Consider the following 25657-nt stretch of genomic DNA (forward strand, 5'->3'; position numbering starts at 1 on the left):
TGGCTTTGTTTGCTCCCTAGTCTTAAGTTTACTGTGTAAATGTACACTCGGATGGAAGGTAAAGCATTTTTTTTAGCTTTTATTTGGCTCTCAAACATGGATTGAATTTTAAGCTTATTTTTTAGTTCCCTAGTCTTAGGTTTGGTGTGTAAATGTACACTCTGGTGGAAGATTAAACTTTGTTTTTTGTTTGCTTCTGTATATTGAACTCTTATGTAAGGATTGAAGGTTACATGTAAGTTTTTTTTAAGCTCCCATTTATTGGGCACTCATACATGGATTGAAGGTTAAGCTTTTTTTTTAGCTCCTATTTATTGGTCTCTCATACATGGATGGAAGGTTAAAGAGGTCCAGATTTCTTATATTCATAATGAGCTACCCCTGCATATAGTGTTCAGTTGAGTTAAGATATTACAGAAGGGTTCAATAATCTGAGTAATATGGCACTTTAAATCACTGGATAATGAGGCTAATTTTATGGGTTCTTTTCCACCAACACTTGGTAGCCTTTATCCAGTCATGTCATACATGTCCAACCTTTATGAACTTCGCCGTTTAGTTCAGTGTTAAAAAAAATGACAAGAAGCACATCAAGTTTTCCAAGAAATGATTTCTCCATATGGTCTTTTTACCATTGCAAGTATTTGGAACTCTCTAACATACAGAGTCATTACTCAGCAACTACTCTGCATACATAGTCACTCTGCAATCTTTATGCATACGATAAATAGTCATATTTGTGACAGTTTAATAATTTTGGCCTTTCTTGTTGATTTAATGGCAAGATCTTAACATTGTCTGGTACAAAACAATCTGTGTATGGCAGTGTGATTCTACTTCATTTTAGTTTGGAGGTCAGTATTTCAGTGTATCACCTCGCTTGAATATTACTATTCAGTTTTATGGACTGCTCAATCAGGCGAGCTACCAGTGGTCTCTGAGTACCTTGTTCAGTTCTCTCCTGTGGTATACCGCTTTAGCTTAGCTTTTTTCAGGTGACATGTTTTGCTCAATTCTGAGTAGTTTGTCCACCTTCTAGGGCCATGTAAGAGATGATTGTTGGTATCAGAAGTATAATTTAAAGGTCTTACGTGCCCCTGAAAGTGTATTTTGGGCAGGCTAAACAGGCCACATACAGTGTACGGAACTTGTACGGAACGACTTGAATACAGATAATTTGCTGCTTATTTGGAGTTACAGAAGGAAATGATTCCAGTGATTCTAGAAAAGTACAATGCGCAGAGAAAGCTGTGTCCTCCAAGGCCCCAGTCACAGAAGACAAAGAGAAAGTGTTGTCAGTCACAATGTCAGGTGAGGTTAAAGTGGAACTAGAAAAACGTGCACTACATAGAAAGTCATGTAGTGCAGGATTGTGCATCCATTATGTCTGTTCATATTGATTCCTCACTTTGTGGTCCAGTGCAGATTAACATGGGCCAATTATAAGTGGCGTTAAATGGTATAAAGTGCAGATTTTAAGAAATTTTGCTATTAAATACAGTAAAGAATTTTTTTTATACATTGTATATTTGCTAATTTTAAGGACGGGCAGGTAGCACTATGGTGCAGTGGAAAGGTGATGTAACATCACATACTGATGTCACTCTTCAGTGTTAACATCACAATGGAGGAATTGTATGTTTCGTTCCAATTAACACTAGTACCCAGATGAATGAAGACGTCATCAAGTAAGAAATATGGTAATCCTAGCTATTTTTAATATAATTGTTTATGTTCATGGGAATTTCAGTGCAGAAAATGGGGCCTCTGTTGGCAAAGATAGTTACTGTGCAGTGCAGCGCAGTGACCCATGAGCCGCTTGTCCTAGTTTCATAGATTGCTGACAGTTTAAATCGGGCTCATGCTGCCCTCCTCTTCGGCCATACTTGGGGAGGTCTGCTAGACACCTACAGATTTTTGTACACTCACAACAGGCACTCACTGTTGGGTTTCCTCTCCCCTGCATAATGCTGGCCACCATCGTATAAGGGAAATTCATATTCTTGAGTATGACATAAAACACCAATCAAATAAATAAATAAATCAATGGTGAAAAATCCCCACCAAATTTGACCAGTAAAACATAACTTGAAAACAAAATTCATTAGATATTTACTAAAATGTATTGTTCAGGCAGGGGCACATATGAACTTACCAGAAATTATAAAATGCGTTGTCCAGATCAAGTAACATTCCTCTACATGTACTATGTCTGTGGTTGAATTTGTGACTGATGGAATTTGTGGAGAATTTAGGGTGTGAAAGAGCAGGCCATGGCCATGTTTCAGAAAGGTACCATGTCTTCTAATCTCGATGATTTGAGGCACATTTTGAGGAACTGTGTACTTTATATACAGTGATGTCTTGCAAGGGATGTTGTCTTAAGTTGTAAATTCTCAGTACAGAGTAGTGGATTACCGGTAGTCGATCAGTGACAGTAGTTCACACCTCTGTCACACAGTGAGCCTCACCAGCCTGATGAGAGGGATAGAGACGCCCTGTCCCCTGTCCTTAGACGCCCTAGAGAACTTCTGTTTTCCAGTGCCATTTAAGCCTCTACATTTGTATGCTTCTATAAACTGCTGAGGAATTGACGTTTTTGGATTGTTTCACTTGCTGCATGTGGGTACATCGCATTTGTGATATATGCAGTGATTAGAAAACTAATAGAATAGCTGCCAACTGAAATTTGATCATTCATACTAACTAATTAGTGGCACTTGAATTAGTTACATGAAGACTGTCTCAAAAAAACGTTAGTTTAAATGCTGTTGTGTAAACTTGAAGATAGTAATAGGCTATTAACGCAAGTCTATACTAGAAATAAACATAAAAAAACAACGACAGTAACACCACAGGTAACAAACCATTCTGAAAGGCAATAGACACAGAGACACACGGGGGCCGCATTGGCGGTGGAGGTTAGCACGCCAGCATTGCTTAATGACCAATGAGACTGTCACCAGTGGGGTGAGTTTAAGTCCAGCTCATGCTGGCTTCATCTGAGGCTGTACGTGGGACGGTCACCAGCAACCTAGGCCTATACACATTTCCAGGCATACCAGGCTGGGGAGACTTTGTACTGACCAGTGTTGGAGTGCTCTGTGCTGAGTACTATTCTTATACCGTCCCCATGGTAAAGGTGGGGAGGGAAGACAAAGCGTGAAAATGTCATCGTGAGTGTTTTGGGAAGTGAAATAGCAAAGATATATTTTCATTGGGTTGATGCTTCTATCGGTCTAAATATCCAACATAGCCGAGCTGTATCAGTATTTTTGTCGTTTTTTTTAAAACTCTTTGAACAACCGTCTTCAGTGAGAACACAGTGAATTGCCTTTTATAAGCAGTGTGGAAAGGCAGGCTTTATCGTGTCTATAAGCCAGGATAGGCCAATACTGCAGACATGCCGATATCACCCACTGTGAACACTAAGCGAGGGGATGTATGTGATCTTCCTGCTTACTTCAGGGTGCCTCTGTTTATATAAAATTGAATGTCTGAAATTATTGTGAAGGTGCAGTGACTTACATATATATGTACAAGTACATAAAAATTGAGGTTAAGGGGGTGCCTCTGGTTAACGATGGTAATAGATAATCAAAAGCCATCAGCTTTTTGATGGCTTCAGTGTGACTTTTAATACCTTTGATGTTTTTGTGTATTGCTTTCTTCAATGCAGTATACCCACCCGCCACCTCTGTCCATAAACCTGATCACCAAACCACTGTGAAATATCTTGTGGATTATTACATAAGATCAGAGACAGAAGAAATATCAGTAATTCAGAACCTGTTGGGTAAGAGTAATTGTAGTCTTTGCATAATGCCACAGGGGAGTATTCCGAGGCAGCCATGTTGTTATCAGAGTACATTCAGGAGGCTCTGCATCACCTGTTCGACCAAAGAATACTGCCTCCACATCAGCATCTGGCCACTCTGACTCCAGATATGACCAGATTCTTAGTTAAGCAGATGGAAAGACAAGATAAAGGTGGGTATCACAACAAGAGAACAAATCTGTGATTTTTTTTTTTTTTGACTCCAGAGCATTTACATTTTGCGTCAGTTACAGTAGGAAAGAGCTTAATCTTATTTCAGCTAAAACAACCAGATGTTATATGTCTGCATCATACCTTAGCTGAAAATGTAACAGAGACAGATTTATTTTGTAGTCGCATCAGGGATATTTTTAAATGAGTACATTTCTAACTTAAACTGCAGTATGCAAAAAGTTCAAAAGTAATGCATAAATATTTTGATTATACGGTGTATTGTTATTCTGGTTAGGTGAGACTTTTAGATAGTTAAATTCCACCTTGCTCTTCTGTGGAAATCTTGATTTTTGGTTTTGTTAACATGAGGAATTTAGTTTATGATCTCAATGCCTACAACAGACTACTATAAAGGAAAATTAATAATGAAAAATGACTTCAGTGTAAACCGTAGGTGCTCATTTTTCAGATCAAGATTGCTATAAAGACCTGCTGCTTGTGCATGTTGTGACCTGTGTATATGATATGTACCTACACTGTAGTCTGGAGACGGGTATCTTCTGTCTGTCTGGCCTGGAGGAGAGGTATCAACTGGGAGGTACGTTATTTATTTATTTATTTGATTGGTGTTTTTACGCCGTACTCAAGAATATTTCACTTATACGATGGCGGCCAGCATTATGGTGGGAGGAAACCGAGCAGAGCTCGGGGGAAACCCATGACCATCCACAGGTTGCTGACAGACCGGGAGGTACGTATTTTGCAGTCTGTGTGTTAGACATGTGCCTACACTGTAGTCTGGAGATGGCCATGTTCTGTCTTAGTGCCCTGGAGGAGAGGTATCAACAGGCTCTGGGAGGTGCGTATTTTGGGGTCTGTGTGTTAGACATGTACCTACACTGTAATCTGGAGATGGCTAAGTACTGTCTGTATGGCCTGGAGTAGAGGTATCAACAGGCTCTGTGAGCTAGGTATTTTGCAGTCTGTGTTAGACATGTACTTCCACTTTAATCTGGAGACGGCTATGTACTGTTTGAGTGCCCTGGAGAATTATCAGCAGACACTGGTGAGGACATATTTATCTGTGTGATAAGGTACATACATGTATACCTACAGTATTGTAGTCCATAGGTGACTATGTACTCTTTTGTGTGAGTGCCATGGAAGAGATTTGTTGGCAGGCACTTGGAGGTGCATACTGTGACATCAGTTGTTGGATTGTATGGGTGTGAATTGTGCTGCTCAGAACGCTAAGGAAAGCTGAACAGTACAGTGCAGCCGTTGCTCAATACTTATGTTGGATTTTATGTTGGTACCACACAGTGAATAATCCTGTGTAGAGTGCCATCACAAATCATGCAATACTCCTCCGCAGCTGCATTCTACCTTCACACAGCCACATGCAATGTTATACGCAGGTCTGCCAACGCACGCTACTGTACTGCACAATGTACTTTCATGTTCAGCTTGTCTTACTAAATTTTCCTTTGCAGGCAGCATTGTTGAACTCAAACAGAAACTTTTCCAGTTGCAACATAAACTGAAAACTAACCTCTGTCTACACCCGAAGATGAAAGAAATGTGTGTTTACATTGAAGAATGGCTGGGAAAGCAGAATAGCAAACTAGAATCAAAGGTAACCCGCTTCTAACATACATTTATCTTGCATATAATCTTTCTTATGTGGCGTTTTGTGCCACTTCTACACGCTGTTATCCGATACCCTTGTGTGTGTTGCTAGGATTATGATTGAATGATTGGTGGAGGGATTGTAGACGCCTGTAGAGAGCTTTAAATTGCTCCACAGTGACTGATCAACCACACACAATGCGTGTTGAGTGAGTTTGGTGTTCGATCAGTCTATGAGCACATTGTTTGCTACCCATTAAACTGTTGTTTTAGGGATTTTGTAAAACATGCATTTATGCTTTATTTTTATTATTATTTTTTGTTTTGCAGGTTCTTGTAATAGTGAAGAGAGATGTGGAGAGACTGTTGTCTGAGTTACACCAAACACTGGCCAGTTGTTCTCAGCTCAGGCCTGTGATTATCACAAGCACAGAACAGGATCCAGCAGCTCTCCTTAACAAGTATATACAATTTGCCATACTAAACCAAGTATTTTTGCAATAGAGAAAGTTCAAGTTCCCTGTGAATGGACATATCGGCTGTGTAGGTGCAGTGATGTTGGTTGGTTTCTGTCCAGTGACCTTCATCCATAAACCCTGTGTTTAACTTGCCTTTAGAGAGGTCACTGATTTACACCGGTTTCCTCCACCCCTAAAACTTACTGCCATAGTATAAGTGAAAAATTCTTGACTGTGACATTAAACAGCCATCAAATAAATATGTAAATAAACCTTGTATTGAGTAAGGTGCAAAACACCAGTCTGATAATTCATCATTTGAGTATAAATCAGGATACAGCACAACATAAATATAAATATAAATCCAGTGGTCTTCATAGTGCCACGCCAACACGACATAGTCAAATGGCAAAGCTGGTCTGACACATTGTACAATTTTATTGATTGTTTATGTTTTCTAGACTGTAATATCAGGGCTGGATTTTCGTACAGTCTTTAGGTACTTCCAGCAGTTATCAGCAGTGCCTTTGGATTTTCCACAGGTTTGATCAGGTGGAGTGTGTGATAACCCCTGCTCGGGCAATACAAAAAACCTTCCCATGGTCACTGTTTAACCTTGTAGTTGAGTATGAACACCACCCTCAGGCTGGTTGGCAAACCATCTGTCACCAACACAGTATTTGGTACCTCGCCCTCAAACTAGATCCAACCAGGGTCTGTGTGGGTAAGTGTAATATTAATAAAAAGTGTGCATCTGGTATTCAGTACCTGGCTATCAAGTTAATGGTCAGCAAGGGTCTGAGTGGGTAACTGTGTTGAAAAATGTGCTGAAAAAAAGGTGTATGCAGTGCGCAGCCCTCAGAATTTGAAAGATCTGCTCAACCAGAAAAAGCTTTAGTTTAGTTAAAGAGCTACTTTGGTATCACAACATCTGTGTCTTAAATGCGAGGTGAATAAAATGATTGACAAAGTTTTGTGAAAGTGGCCCCCGATCACTGTACTGATAACACATGACTAACATAAAGTTTGACCAACATGTTGTTCTCAGGTGCAGGTCTGGTCAGGCAAAATAGAAGACCCCAACTCGCAGTGATAGGATCACAAAAACTAACGGCTCATGCAGAGCTTCTCCAGTTATTAGAAAACAGGTGGGTAATTCGGGAACAGTCTAGCTGATACATGGCCTCTCCAGCTGGTTTAAATTAGACAGGTTATCAAGGAACAGTTTGATTGATATAGAGCATCTGTGATATTGTTTGGCAGCTGGAAACGAGGTTGGTAATTAAGGAACAGTATGATTGATACAGAGATAGTCCAGCTTTTGGAAAACAGGTGGGTAATTTGAGAACAAACTAGTTGATTCAGGGCTTCTCCAGCTGGTGGAAAAGAGACAGGTTATTAAGGAACAGTTTTGTCGATAGAGAGCTTCTGTAGCTGCTGAAAAAAAAGGCGGGTTGATACAATGCTTCTTCACCTGCTGGAAAACAAGTGGGTATAATTAAAATGCAGCCTTCTTGATACTGATGAGCTTCTTCACCTGCTGGAAAACAGGTGTGTAATTCAGGAAAAGTCTGGTTGGTACAGATCTGCTTATGTCGCATTCTGTGAATAACAAAGAAAATAAATAAAGAAAAATTCTCAAATAACAAAGAAAGCAGTGGTTAAACAAAATTTTAGGGATGATATCTTAAAAAGTACAGTATGTATTGACCTGAAGTTTTACATGCATAAAAAGCACAATGACACAAGGAAGATGTGTCATTGCTGATGCTCTGTGTGCATATTAATTACCATAAATTACCAAATTCTCAATTTGAGTTCTTAATGTGTTGAGCTAAGTTTTGCATTCATGTGTCTCCTACAGGGTCAAATCTAAGTTATTTATCTCTTCTTGAGAAAGGAGCCTGTTGAAAATTAGCATTCTGCAATATTTTACTGAGTTTTCCAATTTTTGTTTAATGTTTCACTGTATTTTTCATACTGTGTTGGAAATAGACTGGGTGAGATCGTATAAAACTTCCTGAATGTACTCATTGGCAGACCAAGTGATTGAAGTTTAGGCCGCTCATCCTTTGCTTTCATATTCAGAAGAACTGTATAGTAGTATAACTACAAAGTCTGAAGCTGTAGAATGATATTGTCTTATTTTGTATACATACACTGAATTCTTTTGGGAAGTTTAACTTCAGGTGAAACAGTCTTATTTTTTTATTTTGAAAATACTCATTTCAAGTTTGTTTTTTCTTTTGTTGATCGGCAGATTCAATATCCTTATTGTGGAAAGAGACTATTCTTCTCTACATACTGGCAGGAGTTACTTACACTTCGCTGACATCACCGTGGATGTGACGAGTGGAATCTGCCTGCACTCTCTTACTGACCTGATTTCTCCTGCCCAGCTGCAGGAAATGTGTGACAAGCTCTTCTCTTTCCATCAGAAATACACTCACTTCTGTCTCATCCTCTGCCCCCAGTTCTCATCATGCAAGTAAGTACACAGAGACTCACTGCTCTAACATTACAACAGTTTTAGACAAATTTGGCGGGCTCTCATCTGGATAAGATTCTTTGTAACCCATGGCATTGAGGTGGTAGTTCACAACTGTCCTTGCTGGATGGCTGGCTTGTTGGCTGGCTGACTTTGGCACAGTTTATTAAAGGAGGCGTGTAAGCTAATGTATTCTCAATCGACAATATGTGTATATATATATGTACATATATATACAGGGTTTTTTTAGGCACTTTCTCGTCAGCAATGAGAAACCAGTGGAAATTGAGTTTTGGTCAGTTTTGAAATTGAGTTTTTTCCAAAATAAATTGAGCTGTTTTATTAGTTTGGCGAAGTGCACACCAAAGGTAGGAATCCGATAACTATCCGATAGCATAAAAAGGCCATGTGTTGTTTTCAATAGCGTCAATTGGTATGCCACAAATTTCACACAATCAGCAGCATGTTTACCTTAGTCCTATGTTCCAGAATGCATTTTGATTCACTTTTTGCACACTTGTTGAACGTCATGAAAGGTATCTGTGGGAGGGTTTGGTCACAAGGGTCAGATCTTTACTCGTACTTTTCTGGATATGACGGCGATATAAACAACAGCACATGCTCAGCCGCGGGGTGTCAATTGGTATGACGGTCAGTCGCCCACAATTCTGTCATATTTATGTATTTAAACCGATATCAATTTTACTCTTTCAAAAATAATACACTAATAAAGAAAATTTCACCTGTGTTAGGAATAGTTTCTAATGGTTTCAAATGAAGGTTATTTGATGAGCGAAACTAGACAAGGTCATTATAAACCTATCAGATGCTGACAGAATTTCTCGAGTAATGACACGATCGAAAAAAGTTTCAACTATGGACATGACAGAGCCTTGTGAACAGCTATACACAAGGAGAGAGATCAAAAAGGATAATAATACTAATCTTTATGACGTAGGGTAAAATCAAACAGTATATTTGTTGTCCCAGTGCCCATTTACTCCCTAGAAACATGCCCATATATAAAACTGTTATCCTTCCTTCCTTGATGAACAAGACATTCGAAACTGCAGTCAGAATACAAAGATGTAGAAAGTTGAGGAAGCTCATTTGTTTTTTATTCTATATACAAATTGCTGTTTGATATCCCTAATGCACAGCGCCCCCAAATTCTGGTTGTTAAACGGGGATGCATTTTAACCGCAGATATACTTCAGAAACCAAGTGATACCCAGCTTTATCTTCAGGTTAGTCATACCAGGCACAAAAGGGAAAATACGCCTTAGTCACTGGCTAGATGCGTGTGTACTATTGGCATCAATCTAGCTATTAAGAATGAGTGACTTATTGAATTGAAGTCTGCCCTACTCTGTAGGGGATATTAATAGACGCTGGCATGAGGAAAGCTTTATCTCACCCCATAAGCGTATTAAGACAAATGTCACGAAAAACTGCCAATCAAAATATTGTCCCTTTAATATCTACCAACAATCCCAACAATAATAGTACAATTACCATGTAGCCAGATTCCCTATACATATACTATATAAATAGATATGATTTCTTGAGGAAGCTATAGCTCCAACTGTTTTTTAAGTCAAAAAAATTTAACCTCAAGCAGTATTTATTTATTTATTTATTTGAATGGTGTATTAATTTGAATATTTCATTTATACGACGGGGGCCAGCATTATGGTGGGAGGAAACCGGTCAGAGATCAGTGTAAAAATTGGGATTCAGAGAAAAATGACCACACTCTTTATGTTTCAGTGTTTTTAGGTTACAGGTACATGTTGGTAAAGTTTCAAATCCTTATGTCGGATCCCAAAAGCAAGCAGGAATATTTGACTTTGGTGTATTTGGCTTTGCCTAAAAAACAACCACAGAAAAGTATTATTGATTGTCATAATATAATAGAAATGGAAGACTAGTAGAGGTGAATGAATTAATAGTAAACTTTGCGGTGTCGTTACGACTGCATGCAACCTAAAAGAAGTGACTTCCTCAGTGGATATGAAGGTAATAAAGAGCCACATCCTACACAGTATACATGTCAGGTAATGCAAGGTGGAACTACATGTACTGTATTATTAATGTTTATTTCTGTATACCTTTCCAATGTTCATCAGATGTCATCAAACCCATTGGCTCTAGTTCACACTTTTGTTTTTCAGGTCTTTGCCACCAGCGAAATCCACAAATGTTGATAGACTGCAGAATGCATTGTCACAGTTTGCTAATACTGTGGATGACTTTGTGATCAAGGTAATTTATTAATTACGCACAAGATCTGAGTGGTACAGCTTTTGTTTACTGTCCTGTCTCCAGTGTGATCACAGCAGCCAGTTTGCCTCTGTGGATATGATTTCATGTCCTGGCTATAACTCCAACACTTTTCCACTTAGAGTTTTAATTTTTGGTGGATGCATGGATACACAGATGACAATTTGTTGCGACTCACATTTGTCCATTTCCGCAGTTGTCATGGTTACCAGATTGCCATTTTCCTAAATACATGTAAATAGATATGATTTTGTGACCCTGCAATAACCCCATCAGTTGTCCACATAGAGTTTTAATTTTTGGTGGATAAACAGATACACAGATGACGATGTTTCACATTTGTCCATTTTCACAATTGCCATGGTAACTAAACTGACAGCCATAAGAAACTTTACAAAGAGTCCAAATCAATTCATTTTGCCAAAGCAAAAGACAGGATGACTGAAGTTTAATATATTGAAAAGACCAATGACTTTAGATATTGAAAGTCTTGAGTAAGAACGGACAAAGCAGCCCTCAAATCATTTTACAAGTGAACAATCAGAGCAGGGGTAGTAGAAAAATAGCAATTCCATCTTGGTTAACAAAGAGCAGAGTATACAAAAAGTTGATTATTTTTAAAATCAGTCAAAACCAAAACCAATCAATATCGTGTGTGTCCACCCTTGCTTAAATGTATGCAAAATCTCTCTGACACATAGAAAAAGTCAGTCGTCTGATGAGATGACATAGAATTCGTTGTCCTTCATCTTGGAGAGCAAACGCCAGGTCTTGTTGGTTGGCTGCAATGTGTGGCCATTGTCTTACTTGGGGAAACATGATATCCCATGTTCCATGGGGGACATACCTGGGGAACATGCAGGCCACGGCAAGACGTTGACGTCGTTGGCGTCCAGGAAGTTTTGCACAACTCAAGCTGTATGGGGTCTGGCGTTGTCATGCTGGTACAGGACACCACGTGGATGCTGTTGAAGGAATGGCAGGACAACAGGACGTAGAATTTCATTCACGTTCCATTGAGCTGTTAGGTTCCCGTAGATGATGACCAGAGACCGTTCCTCTCCACAAATCCCACCCCACACCATCACGCTGCATGCATGATGCATGCATGGCGTTCGTTTGCCTTTTCGACGGTAAACTCGCTAGGCCCTAATTCAGTGAGCCTCACGGTCTGCTGACTGACCCGGTGACCTAAGGCATTGATTGACGATGACAGGAAGCAGTTCCTCAGGTGTAAGGTGCACAGGTGCTTGTCTTCTCCTGGCATAGTTACCCTAGGCCTGCCTGTTCTTGGCCTGTCCAGTGTCTGCTGTGTCTGTCTTTAACATTGCATCAAGTTTGACACAGTTACACGAAAGCAGCAGAAGGGCCTTGCAATGTGGGCATGGGTGGCTCCCATGGATACCATACCCAGGGCCGTCTCGCATTGTTCTGGAGTCAATAGAGGCATTACTTTGGTGGTTTTTAGTCAGTGTGCAAGTCCAGCACACTGTGTGTAACGTTTTTGTACACTTATTACTTGTGCAGTTGCGGTCATCCATGGGTCACATGATTTTTCAACTTTCTTCGTTGTCTCAAAACAAATTTGTGTGGGTGTATGTGACGCTTGTGGCACATGGGAATATGCTTCCTACAACGTTTTCCTACAATAATTTGGTATTAATTTGCTGAAAAGGCTGGTTAAGTTAACTCACGGAGTTGTAAAGTTTCTTTTGGCGGTCAGTTTAGATAGCTATTTTCCTTTAACATATGTACTATATATAACTTCGTGTCCAGACTACAGATCCAATTGTTTTCCTTGTAAAGTTTTCATTTTTGGTGGACACATTTGACAACTTGTGTGGTTGTCGTGGTAGCCACATACCTATCGTAAACACTAGTGAAGATTCCCCTCAGGGGTTATACTTACCACAGTGCTGTCGGTATTCTTCTGTGCATTTGTGGGGCTTTTGTTGTGTTTATCTGAACTCTTGATGCCATTTAAAAACGAGACGTAAACATTATGAAACACAACATAGCCTAGGCCTCGTAAAACAAACCCTTTCATGACTAATTTTTATAGTTGACATGTAAAAGAAATGTGCTCTTTTATTCAAGAGCATATTATTACACCTAGAAACACTACCTTCAAAATGTGGCTTTTAATTTTCTGGGAAGATCATCCCAGCAGTTGTGTACATATTTGCACCCGTTGACCAGGTTTGTACTCGTACTTTGCAGTAGTCTGTGCAACTTTTTGTTGAGTGCACATCACCAGTTTTACAAAACACAATAGCAATAAAGGTGAGCAATCACTAAGGCAGTCAGAGTCAAAAATAAATGCAAGTGACAAAAAACATACACAAGGAAAATTTGATCAACAACATGCCTTTATTTAATGAATCTGTGTCTGATTCAGTGATTGTAAATTTTGAAGATTTAAATGGTAACAATAAACAATTTATCATATGCTTGACAGAAATGTTACTGGAATTCAGTGAATTGTAACCTGTGCTAAAAATTTACATGTTATTATGTACAAAAAGGCCAGATTTAGAACTATAATTAGCCGATTCATTTAGAGAACCCTACAACTGTCAGTCTAAAGGCTAAAGTTATTTCTGGACTAACAGTGGGCTTTGGCTATATACTTTGATCACAACTAGAACGATTATTATCATTATTTGACAAATCGCCTTGCAAGGTGTGAAAAGTTACCAATCTATAAACCTTACTGAAAAGCAGTTTGTAGAAGAACCAGCTCTGAAACATGCCACAGATTGTTGTTACCTGTGCATGATTTGCCCAGCCCATGCGTTGTGTCAGGGAAGTTGTTTTAGTTCAGCTTCTGCATCACGTGTTTTCTTTCTTGGCAGGTAATTAACATAAGTGTATATGTGCAATGTATCTGTAGCATGTCTTTCTTAAAGGCGAAGAAAACTTTAAAAAATGACACTACGGTCTGAAAAGAACACATTTTTTCCTATCTGGAGGTGGCGGCTGCATAATTTTGCGATTTTTGCTCACCATGCACGTAAAACTAAAAAGCTGGCATAAATCACCAAGTCTATCGCTTCCTGCATCTTTAGTACCCTGTAATTTATGCTGGGGGTGTGTTGCCTCACAGCCAAGGAGAGTCGTTAAAACTGCTGGCTTGTTCGTGTTAACTCGGAACCTACGTCCAACATTCCGGTTTCCCGATCATCAAGTGGAAAACAAACTGTACTGTTCGCTACCTTCTGGGGAGAAGAGTTCTACTGAATATGTATGAACTGCTCTTCGGTGGTTTCCGACGGGAATTCCCCTTCTAACACAGGACTTCAGGTCTAGTTCTTAGGCAAAATGGAGTTGCCCGTGACTTTATTTATAATTTATCAACTTGAGGTACATATTTTTTTATTTTTTTATGGCATGCACCTGTGAGGAAATGCATACTCTTTTCAGTGGTATTTGTTTGATATTTAAATTTTTACTCTGGTATTTGCTTCATTAATTCATGCAGAAGTTTATTCACAATTTAATGTTTGATCTTAATACACACATCTAAATTATAATTATGATATCATCATGCATAAAAATATCAGTTATTAAAGATTGTGATTGTGATTTTTACACTGTCTGACCTGCTTTTGTCAAACAGATGTATATCCATATTTTACAAGACATATGATGTACTTATGTACCAACATATTAAATTGTAAATTTATTACATAAATTTGATTTTATCTTGTTCATGTATCATGTACAGGTACACTGTACGTGTAAGAATGTCAACTCAGCAGATAAATGTTTTAGTAAAAAAAAGCATAACATTAGTGACACAAGTTTATTAACAGTGGAATATCTGATACTAAATACACACATCTGAATTATAATTAGGATATCATCATGTATAAGGTATTTAAAAAAGAAAAGAAAAAAATCAAAAAACAAAACAGCAGTGATTGTCTCTTTACAATTTTACACTGGCCTGTTTTTGTCAAACACATGTACATCCCCATGGTAATAACATACCAGACTTTCTAAATACTGTACAAAGTCATTTGTGACAATTTTATTTGAAATAATTTAAGTAATTTTAAAAGCATAGGTTTTTTTTCATTTCTTTATTTTCAGTATTTAATGAGGTTCAGTTTTTTTTTCATGAAATCTGATTTTTTAAATGAATATATTGACAATTTTTTCACTGAAAATTTGTTGAGATATCAATCAATAAAAATCTTAGTAACCTTTGCATCTATATGATGTTTGTAAATGTTGTTTTGAAACAGACATTTGTATACCAGCTGTCAACCAATAAGGGTGTTCTAGAATCATTCCTTTAAATTTGGCAATAACCAAATTGCCAAATGAGGTGAAATTATAATATTTCTATAAATTTGCTAAGATTTCACTGCAAACACGCTGACTGTTCTGAAGAAGGAACTTGCAAGAGCCGAGTTAGGCCTACATGTATATCCATAGAAAAATTAATACTAACACAGACTTAATGTATGTTTTATGAAAAGAAAAATCCTTCAAAGATTTTTCTGCATGATTTATTTGTAAATATTTTGTTTTCAGTTGAAAATGGTTTTACACACTGTCAGTAAGTTATACACCAGTTACACACATTAACCAAAATTTTTTTTTCATCAGTTTTTTTTATGGTGAACAACTCTTAGTGTTCTATGCTGCCTGTCAGAAAGTGTTGTGGGTGCTTTGTGTCTTTGAATATCATCCATCATTCATTCACTTTGACCACCTGTTGTCTGCTTGAAATTTGGAATTTTCTTTAAAATCCACAATTTCAGATAAAGTAGTGTTTTCAGTCCTCAAAATTAGTATGGAAAGCACAAACAATCTTTTATGTGAAGGCGTTGGACTCATTGCCTTATAAGGAATGCAGCACGTGAAATCATCACTGAGGTCATAAGGCAAGAATTCTGTTGAAGCAAGAAATCCATTGATTGTATTGTACATTTCTACTATTTTGTCTGTCAGATGAACAATCCCACTTTGAAGGAAGGCTAATGTGATGTGACTGCCCCTTTTGTTGGGCAAGAAATAAATACAAAACTGAGAAGCTGAACAAAATGCCATTTTCTCATGGAAAATCAAGCAGAAAATGTGTATCTAATGTGAAACTGCAGTATTAAATGAACAGTATTTATATTAATATAAAAAGAAAACCTCTAAAATAAAAATATTTGTATGTCAACTTGAAAGTTTCAAGTTGTAAAATAGATGTTATCAGAAATATATAGATAAAGGCACAATACAACATAAAATGTAACTTGGTTTGTGAAAGATATTTGAACTCAATACACACTCCAAACTGGTTGCTAAATTTTTTTCAGCTCAATTTGGTAATGTTTCGGATTGTAAAATTTGGACTTCTGTGAATCCTTGGGATGCTTGGATTTTTACGTCGTGCTTAACAATTTTTCAGTCATATGACGGGGTGGACTCATCACATGTAGGTGTGTGTATACCATGTCTTGTTGTGGCAGGCGAGTCCATGTTGTCAAAGGGCTGCCGTCACTGTAGTATCATGCCGAAGACAGCAGACATAACACCCCGCCCATTTACAATATACTGACATACATGTAGGGCTAACCAGTCCTATTTCCTGGCTGTAACCTTGCTCTAATGAGGGCCAAGCGAGGCAACAATTTTTGGTATTACCCAATCTGGGTATTTTCCAGGGCTTCCTGACTTTGAGACGGACTCTCTAACCATTAGGCTACTGAAGCGGTTTAATTTTCAGTCACATGACGACAAGACTTCATGAAATCATTGTATGTTCATATACTCTGTCGTAGTATCGTGCCAAAGACACCAGACATGACATCCTACTGTATCAAATTATACAATATACACATAACCAGTTCCTTTTCCTTGCTCTAACCTCTAACCCGAAGTGAGGCGTACAGCAACAAGTACCATTTTTTTTGGCTGTGACTCAACTTAAATTAACTATTTAACTGTCCTAATGTTTATATATCTAAGGTTATGTATGGGACATTGTTTTGGGGGCAATAATTATAAGTGCTAATCACTATAGCTATGCTGTGATCTGAAAGCCAGCAGTATATCTTTAGGTTGATTGTGTCTGAGGTATGTTTAAAATTTCATTTTGGCATTTCTTAGGTGACATGTCAAGTAAAGTATGTTATTAAACAGATAGTTCACCCCAACAGGAGTTGCTGTGGAACTTTCTTGAACTATGAGATGTATGGCTTAGCTACAATCAGGGTGATACTGGTGCATGCCTCTCATTTTGTTGACAGTACAGTTTTTTAAGGTTTATTTCCAGATTGTGGTTTGTAAGGACACTGAAGAAGTTGCGAGGGTGATCAGCACCATTGGGGAAGAAGTCGTTCATTCTCAGACTTCAGAGAACATGAAAAATATAGTTGAAGAAAAAGAGATGACACCTGTGAGTGCAAACGTATTTTACATGTCTGTGGACAGCATTTAGTTACTGCCTGATTGAAGATATGATTGCAAATTTCAGCTGTTTGTTTTTCAGATATACAGTGTATCGAAAAGGAAGAAATTACATATATCAAACTGATAAATATTTTGGGTAATTAAACCACGTAAACAATAAAGTGTTGTATTACATGCTGCAAAATATACAATGTTAGAATGTACTTAGTGTAACCAGTTTCACAGATTGTGAATAACATGAACAGTTTAAAACCTATCATACTTTTCCTATAATATTTTCTCCAGCTGAATTTTTTTAGCTACGCTTAGTTGTAACACTGACGTTGTTCTGTTCTGTTTTAAAGGAAGAAGAGTATTTGCTGGCATTTCCATGCTTCAACTCCATGAGGTAATTCATCACATTATTACAGTACAGGCTAATTATGAAAATCAAGATGTTATGATATGACTACTCAGCCCCTTTTCAGCTATTATTTTGGGGAACTTGATGGAGCTCACATGTTTTTTTACTTATTTCCACTGGTCCTAAAAATCCTTGAAATCTCTTGAATTTTATAGAAAAGCAGGCTTTCATAAAGGTCTATACTTCTGGGATAATTCCTTGAAAGTACTTGATTTTGTCAAATTTAAACACCTTTATTATTCTAGATAAATAAACCACCAAAATTCCCCAACCTTTTCGCATATGAAAGATCAACTTTCAGTGCAATTTATGCACATTTGTAATTTGATTTTGGAGACAAAACCACATGGTTGCATTCGTTCAGGGCTTCACAAAGAGTATAATTTAATCAGTCAACACAGAAGAATGTCTTCATATTATGCTTGACACCTCGCGAACATGCCAAAAGATTGGAGAATTACAGTAGTATCCATTAATGTTCACACAAGAGTTTGTGCTTTAATCTATATGCTCATTGTAAGTTCTGGAAAACATAGGGTATTAACTGCTTCATGCCTGAACATCTGTCTTTCAGCAACACCAATTCTATAAAGTACTATCTTTGGCCCAAGCCCAGAGGGAACTCAGATGGCAACGGTTATAATATAGTCTCAGTACCGACCAGCTGGGTCATCTGTATTAAGTACATGCGGGTTTAGTTTGAATTGTGATTATGCAGTATTGGTATGTTTCTGTTGTTTTGTGTTTGCAGTGCTAAGCTCATGCTGAGCAAGACCACTCTAGAACAGCTGATGCTAATGAATGCTGCCTGATCTTAGGCTGACTGTTTCCTCCCTCCCTGTAAAAGTGATACAGGTAACAAATTTTTTGAAAAAAGATTTCCTTTTTTTGTCAGTAGTTGTATTGAAGAGTGATGCACCAAAAAGCGGTAATTCCAGACCATGTTACCATTAAGCAGTTCCCTACCCTACTGCAGGACTATGCATATATAATGCTGAAAACAACACTGTCTTCAATTTATTTTTGTAACTTTTTGACCTAATCTGTAATCATGGAAAAGAAAAATTAAATGGTGCCCATTATGCTTCAGAGTGTCTACAATGTAGGTGGCATATAAAGTCCAGAAAAAATGGTACAGCTATTTCTACAGATGTTTCTTATGTTGACTTCTTCATGTATAAAGGGTTGTGCAATATGCACCACATACATGTACGGTCTTTCACATTAAAACAATTAAGGTAAACTTTAAGTATGGCAACTGTGATGTTGTTCCACTTGATTAATTTGCAAGTTAGCAGTACACATGCATTGCGGTAAATAATGAAAATCTACTTTCAGAGATTCGTTCAATTGAGGGCCTGCATGAAGACCCACTTGTGCATCCGACAGAAGACACAGATGTTACTGAATCCAGACCACAAGGGAGGTCTGTAGTGGCAAGTTATTCTGATGTGGAGAAGGCAGCAATAACCTCTGATTGCTGGAGAGATCCAGAAGTGATGCGTATTCAAGCTAGACAGGACAACAGATTTATTGACAAAAGATCTTGCCAAGCGCCAGATAGACAGACGGTTCAAAGCTTTGAACCAGACTTGCCTCAACCAAGGCCAGTTGCACAAGAGCCACAACCAAGGCCTGTGGCACCAGGCCCACATCAACCAAGGGCTGTTGCTCTAGACCACATCAACTAAGGACAGTTGCACCAGACCCACAACCAAGGCCTGTTGCACCGGGCCCACATCAACCATGGGCTGTTGCTCCAGGCCCCATCAACCAAGGACAGTAGGACCATTCCAATATCGATCTGGGACACGTCAGCAGCAGCCTCATGAAACAGAGGAACATCCAGAGCTCCACCTGGAACAGGGATCATCACTACCCCTGCAGGGACTACACCTAAATGATAGAATGGACCAACATCCAAAGCAGCCAGATTCGCACCTCCATGCAAGCCTGGACACCTCTGTGAGAGATTGGAACTACTGTGATGAGAATGAGAGCTATGGAGATGATCAGATTCCCCAGTCTCCATTACAGCCAAAGAAATTTCACAAAGCAGCATTTCCAGGTGATGCCAAGAGGTGGACAGGAGACAGGAGTGACAGTTACAACAATGATTGTGGCACAGAAAAGCTGGATTGTGAAGAATTTGATTTATCACAGCCAAATGAGTTCACCAAGGCAGAGATGGAGGGACAGTTATTGATGGGTGCAAGTGGTAATGGTAAAATGCGTGTTATAAATAAGACCACTGACACCTTACCTCAAACCCCACTGGAACTGGTTTCAGGGCTAACATTGACCGTAAACTCCTCCAGTAATCAACTTGATAGGTTTAAGCCTCGTGATCCTTGGGGGGAAAGCAAGGGTGCATCCACCAGCAGCAGGACAAGGTCGAATGCTTATGGAACTACTGAAAAATTTTTTATTCAAGGACAAAAGCAGAGTGAAGTGCTGAGGGTAGCAAGCCTAAGTCCTCCTACATGTACATCTTCGAAAATGTATCAAAAGAAGACTTCTACGCATGATAATTTCAGTGAGGCATGGCCCGATGACTTATATCAGACACCTAGTTGTTCTGCCCGCGCGAAAAATTATGTTAGCGAGTTTCTTGATTCTTTGAAGCATTCCACCTCGAATCTGGATCCCGAGCAAAAGCTGGATATCACTCTTTCTAGTATCAGAAGAGCTACTCCAGATGACGCTACAGTTGGTCACAACAAGAATTCAGCTCCGCTGTACTCTTCCAGACATTTAGAAAACATGAAATGCACTGTTTTCAGACATGCTACTGAGCCAAATTTAAAAGGACGTCAACATGCTATGGATAGAAATTTTTCTTGGGAAACAGACCTGTCCAATCCTGACACCATGTTTGCTTCAGAAGTAAGTGGGTACTATCAGAAATGTAACCACACTGGACGAAGCCCTGCACACAAGAACAGAGTGTCTAACAAATCAGGTTTCAGTCCCAACAGTACTCAATATTTCCAGCAGAACTGTGGGTACAAGAGGCAAATGAACAGCTTGTCAAAGACTGTTGCTTCCAGTGGTGGCAGTTTACCAGTCCGCCATGGTTACAGTTCAATGCCAGCTATGGGCAGCAGGCCTGTTCTGACAACTGAAAACACCAATTCTCAGCCAGTGAGGCCAGGCCATAACATGCACCTCCAGGCCAGTTGCTCTCACCCACATTTCCAGCGAATAAGCAATGGACTTTCCCAGCTTCTACCTAAAAACCATCCACCACAAGGTAAAATGTTTGTCTTGAAGTGTCAGTGTTGGTATTAAGTTGATGGAGTAATTGATTGGTTTGTGCTCTTATGCTGTGATCAAGAATTGTTAGGATTCCAAGCTTTCGGCCTTTTGAATTTGTTGGGATTGTGAGCAACAGTTTTGTGCGACGGCTATAGAGAAAACTTTTGGCTACCTCAAATCTGCTGAAACTCATAGGGCACTTGCCAATGGTATAAAGTAGTGTATATCAGAAATCTGTCGCCCAATGTCACGTGCCGGCCATTTTGGATTTATATGATAACCCTTCAAGAATCTTCTTCGTGAGAACCCCCAAACCGAGTTCTGCATAGATGACTAGTTGGGAGGCAATTAAAAGTTCTTCATATGAATCCTTCATATGTAAATTAGCCTTGAACTGGCCAATGAAAATAGAACAAAACTGGGTCAACTGTAAAAACTTGCACACATCTGGGACCTCCTTGACCTCAGGGTTACAACTTTCAAAGAATTATTCCTGTCCAAGTTGAATTTTCAAGTAAGTTCTCGTACAGACATCTATAGAATAAATTTAAACATCTTCTCAAGAACTGCAGATTTCATTGAGCAGAAATTTAATTTTCTGATAAAACACTTTGATGAAACACTCGTAAACTGTGAGAGTTAACCTATTTGCATAATCACAGTATCAGGTGATCAAAAATTTTTGAATTAAGTATAAAAAGTACTGGTTCTTGTGTAGTTCAAGCTTCTGATCAGAAATCATATTTTGTCTCATCTATTCTTGACAACAGTTTTGCGACAGTTAATAAACTGAGCGGCATAAAAGGCAAATATTTGGCGACATACTGACAGAATACAGGATAAAGGAACAAAACTTGTACCAAATGAAAGTTCCATTTTTGGTTGGCAAAAGTTGTTCCAAATTGTTCTGAAGTGCTGACGCTATAGCGACTCAAATTTTGCTTGGCTTTATTACGTTTTAAAAAATTTTGGGTAATTTTTCTTTTCTGATTTTCACTGTTTTCATTGCTGCAAAAATGGTACATAATATAGTTCAATTGCTACTATGAACAGGCTTAAAACAAAACCCTGAAAAAGGTAAATTGACAAGAGGCCGTATTTTACTGGTTACCTGTGACCAGTTGGTTTCTTGTGGGATAGTACCCAATTTAAATACTTTTCAAGTTGGACATGCATAATGGCAGGCCTTCATACTAAATTTAGTGAAGCAGAATTAAAAAGCATCTTTGGAAACTGTTCTGCGATGTATGTCTTCAATTATATTATTTAATTATTGTACTAGTTAACTATATGTTGTGGTCGTGGGTTTCCCCCGGGCTCTGTCCGGTTTCCACCCACCATAATGCTGGCCGCCGTTGTATAAGTGAAATATTCTTGAGTACAGCGTAAAACACCAATCAAAAAAAACAAAAAAACTATATATGGTATTACTGATATACACAGGTAATTTCTTTATGTTCATTTTTGGTCGTAAAACCGAATAGTGGAGTAATCTTTAGATTGGCTCAAAGCGCTGAAAACACTGCCCTACTGACAGCATGTGTATATGTTGTTATAGAGCCTTCTGCTACTGATGGGTTGATGGTGCAAGAGGGGGATTCCCCACCCATGGACCTGGACTTGGACGAGGACAGCCTAAATAAGATCAAACCAGGAGACCATGACTACATGGCTTGGGACAAGCCAAACTCGGCACAGGTATGTATGCATTGGTTAAAATGGATCACCTCTTAGTGTCTTAGTTCTAATGTGGAGAAATGTGCATAAGTCTGACCACAAATCCTCTTTCACCCCTGTTGTGAGTTCTGGAAATCTGGTTCGACTGTAAGGGCGTCTAACTTTCAGTTGTAATCTATCTTAGTCATGTACGAACGGTCAAAAACAAACAAAAGTTGGGAGAACAGACGCCTCCTTGGACATCAAATGGTCCTTTGAGAAAATCACTTTGCTTGGAGTGACTCTTAGTGTGCTCAGCAAACGCAACGGCTGCCGAGAAAAAGAGACTTGCCAGTCACTGTGGAGCACGGCCCCAGATGCAGCTCTGGACACCATTCATCTGGATAAGGATGTGGTGACAGCTTGGGATTCTGGGGATGATGACATGCCTGTTCCAAAGGAGGACACTCTGAAACGGGGGACTCCGTCATCTGCGATACTCCAGTGGAAGCTTTTTCGGCTTTCATGCATGGACAGGGCGAGGCTTTGGTGCACGTCACCACTTTCCTTTGGGTACATTATTGTGCCATGCGGAAGGATTCTAAGATTGATAAGGAAGCATAGGCCATTTATCTTATGTGTCTGGACAAGACTGCTGGGAAAAGGTTTACATTGTAGTCCAGGGAGTCCACCCCTTACATTACTTCACATTGTCCAGTGACAATGAGGGTCAAAGTTGAAACGTTTAAAACGTTTTGCTGACCAGCAGTCCACAATAGGTAAAATGTTTGAAGATCTACCAGCGGCAGTTTTGTTTCTTCCGTTAGTTTCAGCTAGCATGAATATGGCTTCCTTTATCTCGTGTGGCTCAGTTCTGCCCTTAGTGATTGGAGCGTTCATATGGTGGAAATCGCGAAATTTCCACGGGCGAATGAAAAAAAGTCTTGTAAGGCGGCTGGGTGTTTTACGCCATGCCCAAAATATTTTAGTTAAACGAGGGCGGCCAGGATTATGGTAGGAGGAAACCGGGCAAAGCCCGTGGGGAACCCATGGCCATGTGCAGGCTGTTGGCAGACCTCCCCACGTATTTGGATAATGAGAAGGCTTTTAATAGGCTGGAATGGTCTTTCATCGTGGATGTCCTGATCTTGGGTTTCGGTTCCGATTTCAGGAGATGGGTAGAGACCACCTAACGATATCCCATTATTCCAGTGATGCTGAACGGGTTCATGGCTAATTTCATTTACCTAGAACGGGCTGTCCGGCAGAGGTGTCTAATACCGGACATTTTGCTGTCTGCAAGCGTTTTGGGGTCTGCCATTAGGTAGTCCGATTACATGGGCGTCCAAACTTCATTCGTTGATGAGCCTGTTAATCTTTCCCAGGGACCGACAATGGATCCCTCTTTGCAGGCTGCGAGGAGGACTAAAAGTTGCACCCTATTCTGGACACTTAAGAGCGGGCATCAAATGATAGAGGCGAGAAAAAGGTCTAGCGGACTTTTGGGGGCCCTGGAGAGCCATTAGCCAAGCTGAGCTGAGATTCAAAACTTCAGCATGAATCCAGTCCACTAGTGGGCAAAGTCGCCCCTCTGGAGAAGGTGTCCTGAACCAGGAATGCCCACTGCATCTGCAGGTGATTTAAACTGGGTCACAGGTCAACCCATCCCCAGTGGGTATACATGTTACCGCACATTCCAACCGAGGTTCCTGCGGTGAATTCACAGATACTGAGCTGGCAACCCGTATAAACGGTAGTAGGCCTGCACCAACAGTTATTTATCTTTGATCTTTGATCGAGAGCTTTATGCAGTAATATGCGGTCTGGCCAGATGTACAAGTGATAAGAAACTCGTAAAACTTGTTCCAACGGACACAGCCTGGACAGCAGGGGATTGTTGGACAGCGTATAAATATCTCTGGTCGAAAGGACATGCCATATCTGAATTTGTCAGCTGTGGAATAAATACATGTATATCGATCCTTAGTCCAGCAGTTCCTGTGTTGTTCAGTTTCAGAAAGGTCTTAAGGATATTAAGTCTTACTTGATACTATAGAGAAGATATTGGCAGAGCCCGTGGGAAACCCACGACCATCTGCAGGTTGCTGTCAGACCTTCCCGCATACGGCCGGAGAGGAAGCCGGCATGAGCTGGACTTGAACTCACAGCGACCGCATTGGTGAGAGGCTCTAACTGAAAATAGCGGTTAGCGAAGATTGGCTTCCTGCCGAAGAAACAGATACATTTGTGTTAATTGTGACGTTGTGGTCTTTATTCACGAATATCTGGGTGATATGAAATAGGAATTACTGAAGGATTGCAGGCAACATGTTTTTGTAGTGTACAGCTTTGACATGTTGAGGACAGCATACTCGTAAACATCGAGATTCAGTTTAGTGAATGGAAGAGTACAGATCTGTATTCCTGAAAGCTAAGCTGGGAAGAATGAAACAGATCTCAGATCTTTGACGTCACATAAGGTGACAAATACAGTCTGCTAAACTACTACATAAAAATGCATACTTGTACAGAGCCATAAATGCATTAGCTGAATAGACTTTAAAACAAATTATTTCCTAACGGATATATCATTCGTTGATGAAGACACTACCGTGCAGCCAGGCATCATTCATTGCTTTGATAATGACTCTGAATCCTTGATATTGCGAGAAGATTCAGTACATGGAACATTCTACGAGCGGCAACAGAACTTGAACACGGACAATGTCAAAAGTGTAACGATAGCTGGTTCAGTAGCATTTTCACCATGACAAAGATTTGACTGTACTATGCAAACGTACTTGTAATTTACCAGTAACTACTAGTATCACTTCTAGATTTTCTAGAGATACACCAACTGCATCCAGAGCGTCCCTTGAAAAGCGATGTTTGATAGATCTGAAGATATTCACTCTTTATAGATGAAGATGTGCGCGTACTCTCTCCTAGCAGTAAAGGTTACAAAGATGTTTCAAAGATTATCATGCAGGTGCAGTTGCTCTTTCATGGATGAAAACAAAGCAGCCTCCTATCCAGTTTGCTTAGCTTGGTGCAGATGACAACAGACTTAGAACAGC

At 39.4% G+C, this 25657-nt stretch overlaps 1 protein-coding gene across 1 annotated transcript in view; it reads left to right on the forward strand.

The window, feature by feature from the left end:
• Nucleotides 1-25657, forward strand: part of LOC135470810 (protein shortage in chiasmata 1 ortholog-like) — a 52224-nt gene that overhangs the window by 24865 nt on the left and 1702 nt on the right. The window contains exons 16-30 of the mRNA XM_064749853.1: nt 1201-1311; nt 3832-3990; nt 4461-4575; nt 4831-4850; nt 5485-5627; nt 5951-6081; nt 6621-6802; nt 7127-7226; nt 8339-8566; nt 10741-10831; nt 17127-17249; nt 17608-17651; nt 18418-18521; nt 19005-20919; nt 22483-22622. Of these exons, the coding sequence (XP_064605923.1) occupies nt 1201-1311; nt 3832-3990; nt 4461-4575; nt 4831-4850; nt 5485-5627; nt 5951-6081; nt 6621-6802; nt 7127-7226; nt 8339-8566; nt 10741-10831; nt 17127-17249; nt 17608-17651; nt 18418-18478 (1508 nt within the window). The 3' untranslated portion in view covers nt 18479-18521; nt 19005-20919; nt 22483-22622. The remainder of the gene's footprint in view (nt 1-1200; nt 1312-3831; nt 3991-4460; nt 4576-4830; nt 4851-5484; nt 5628-5950; nt 6082-6620; nt 6803-7126; nt 7227-8338; nt 8567-10740; nt 10832-17126; nt 17250-17607; nt 17652-18417; nt 18522-19004; nt 20920-22482; nt 22623-25657) is intronic.

The sequence above is a fragment of the Liolophura sinensis genome, chromosome 7, assembly GCF_032854445.1.
Source record: "Liolophura sinensis isolate JHLJ2023 chromosome 7, CUHK_Ljap_v2, whole genome shotgun sequence".
Classification (NCBI taxonomy): Eukaryota; Metazoa; Mollusca; class Polyplacophora; order Chitonida; family Chitonidae; genus Liolophura; species Liolophura sinensis.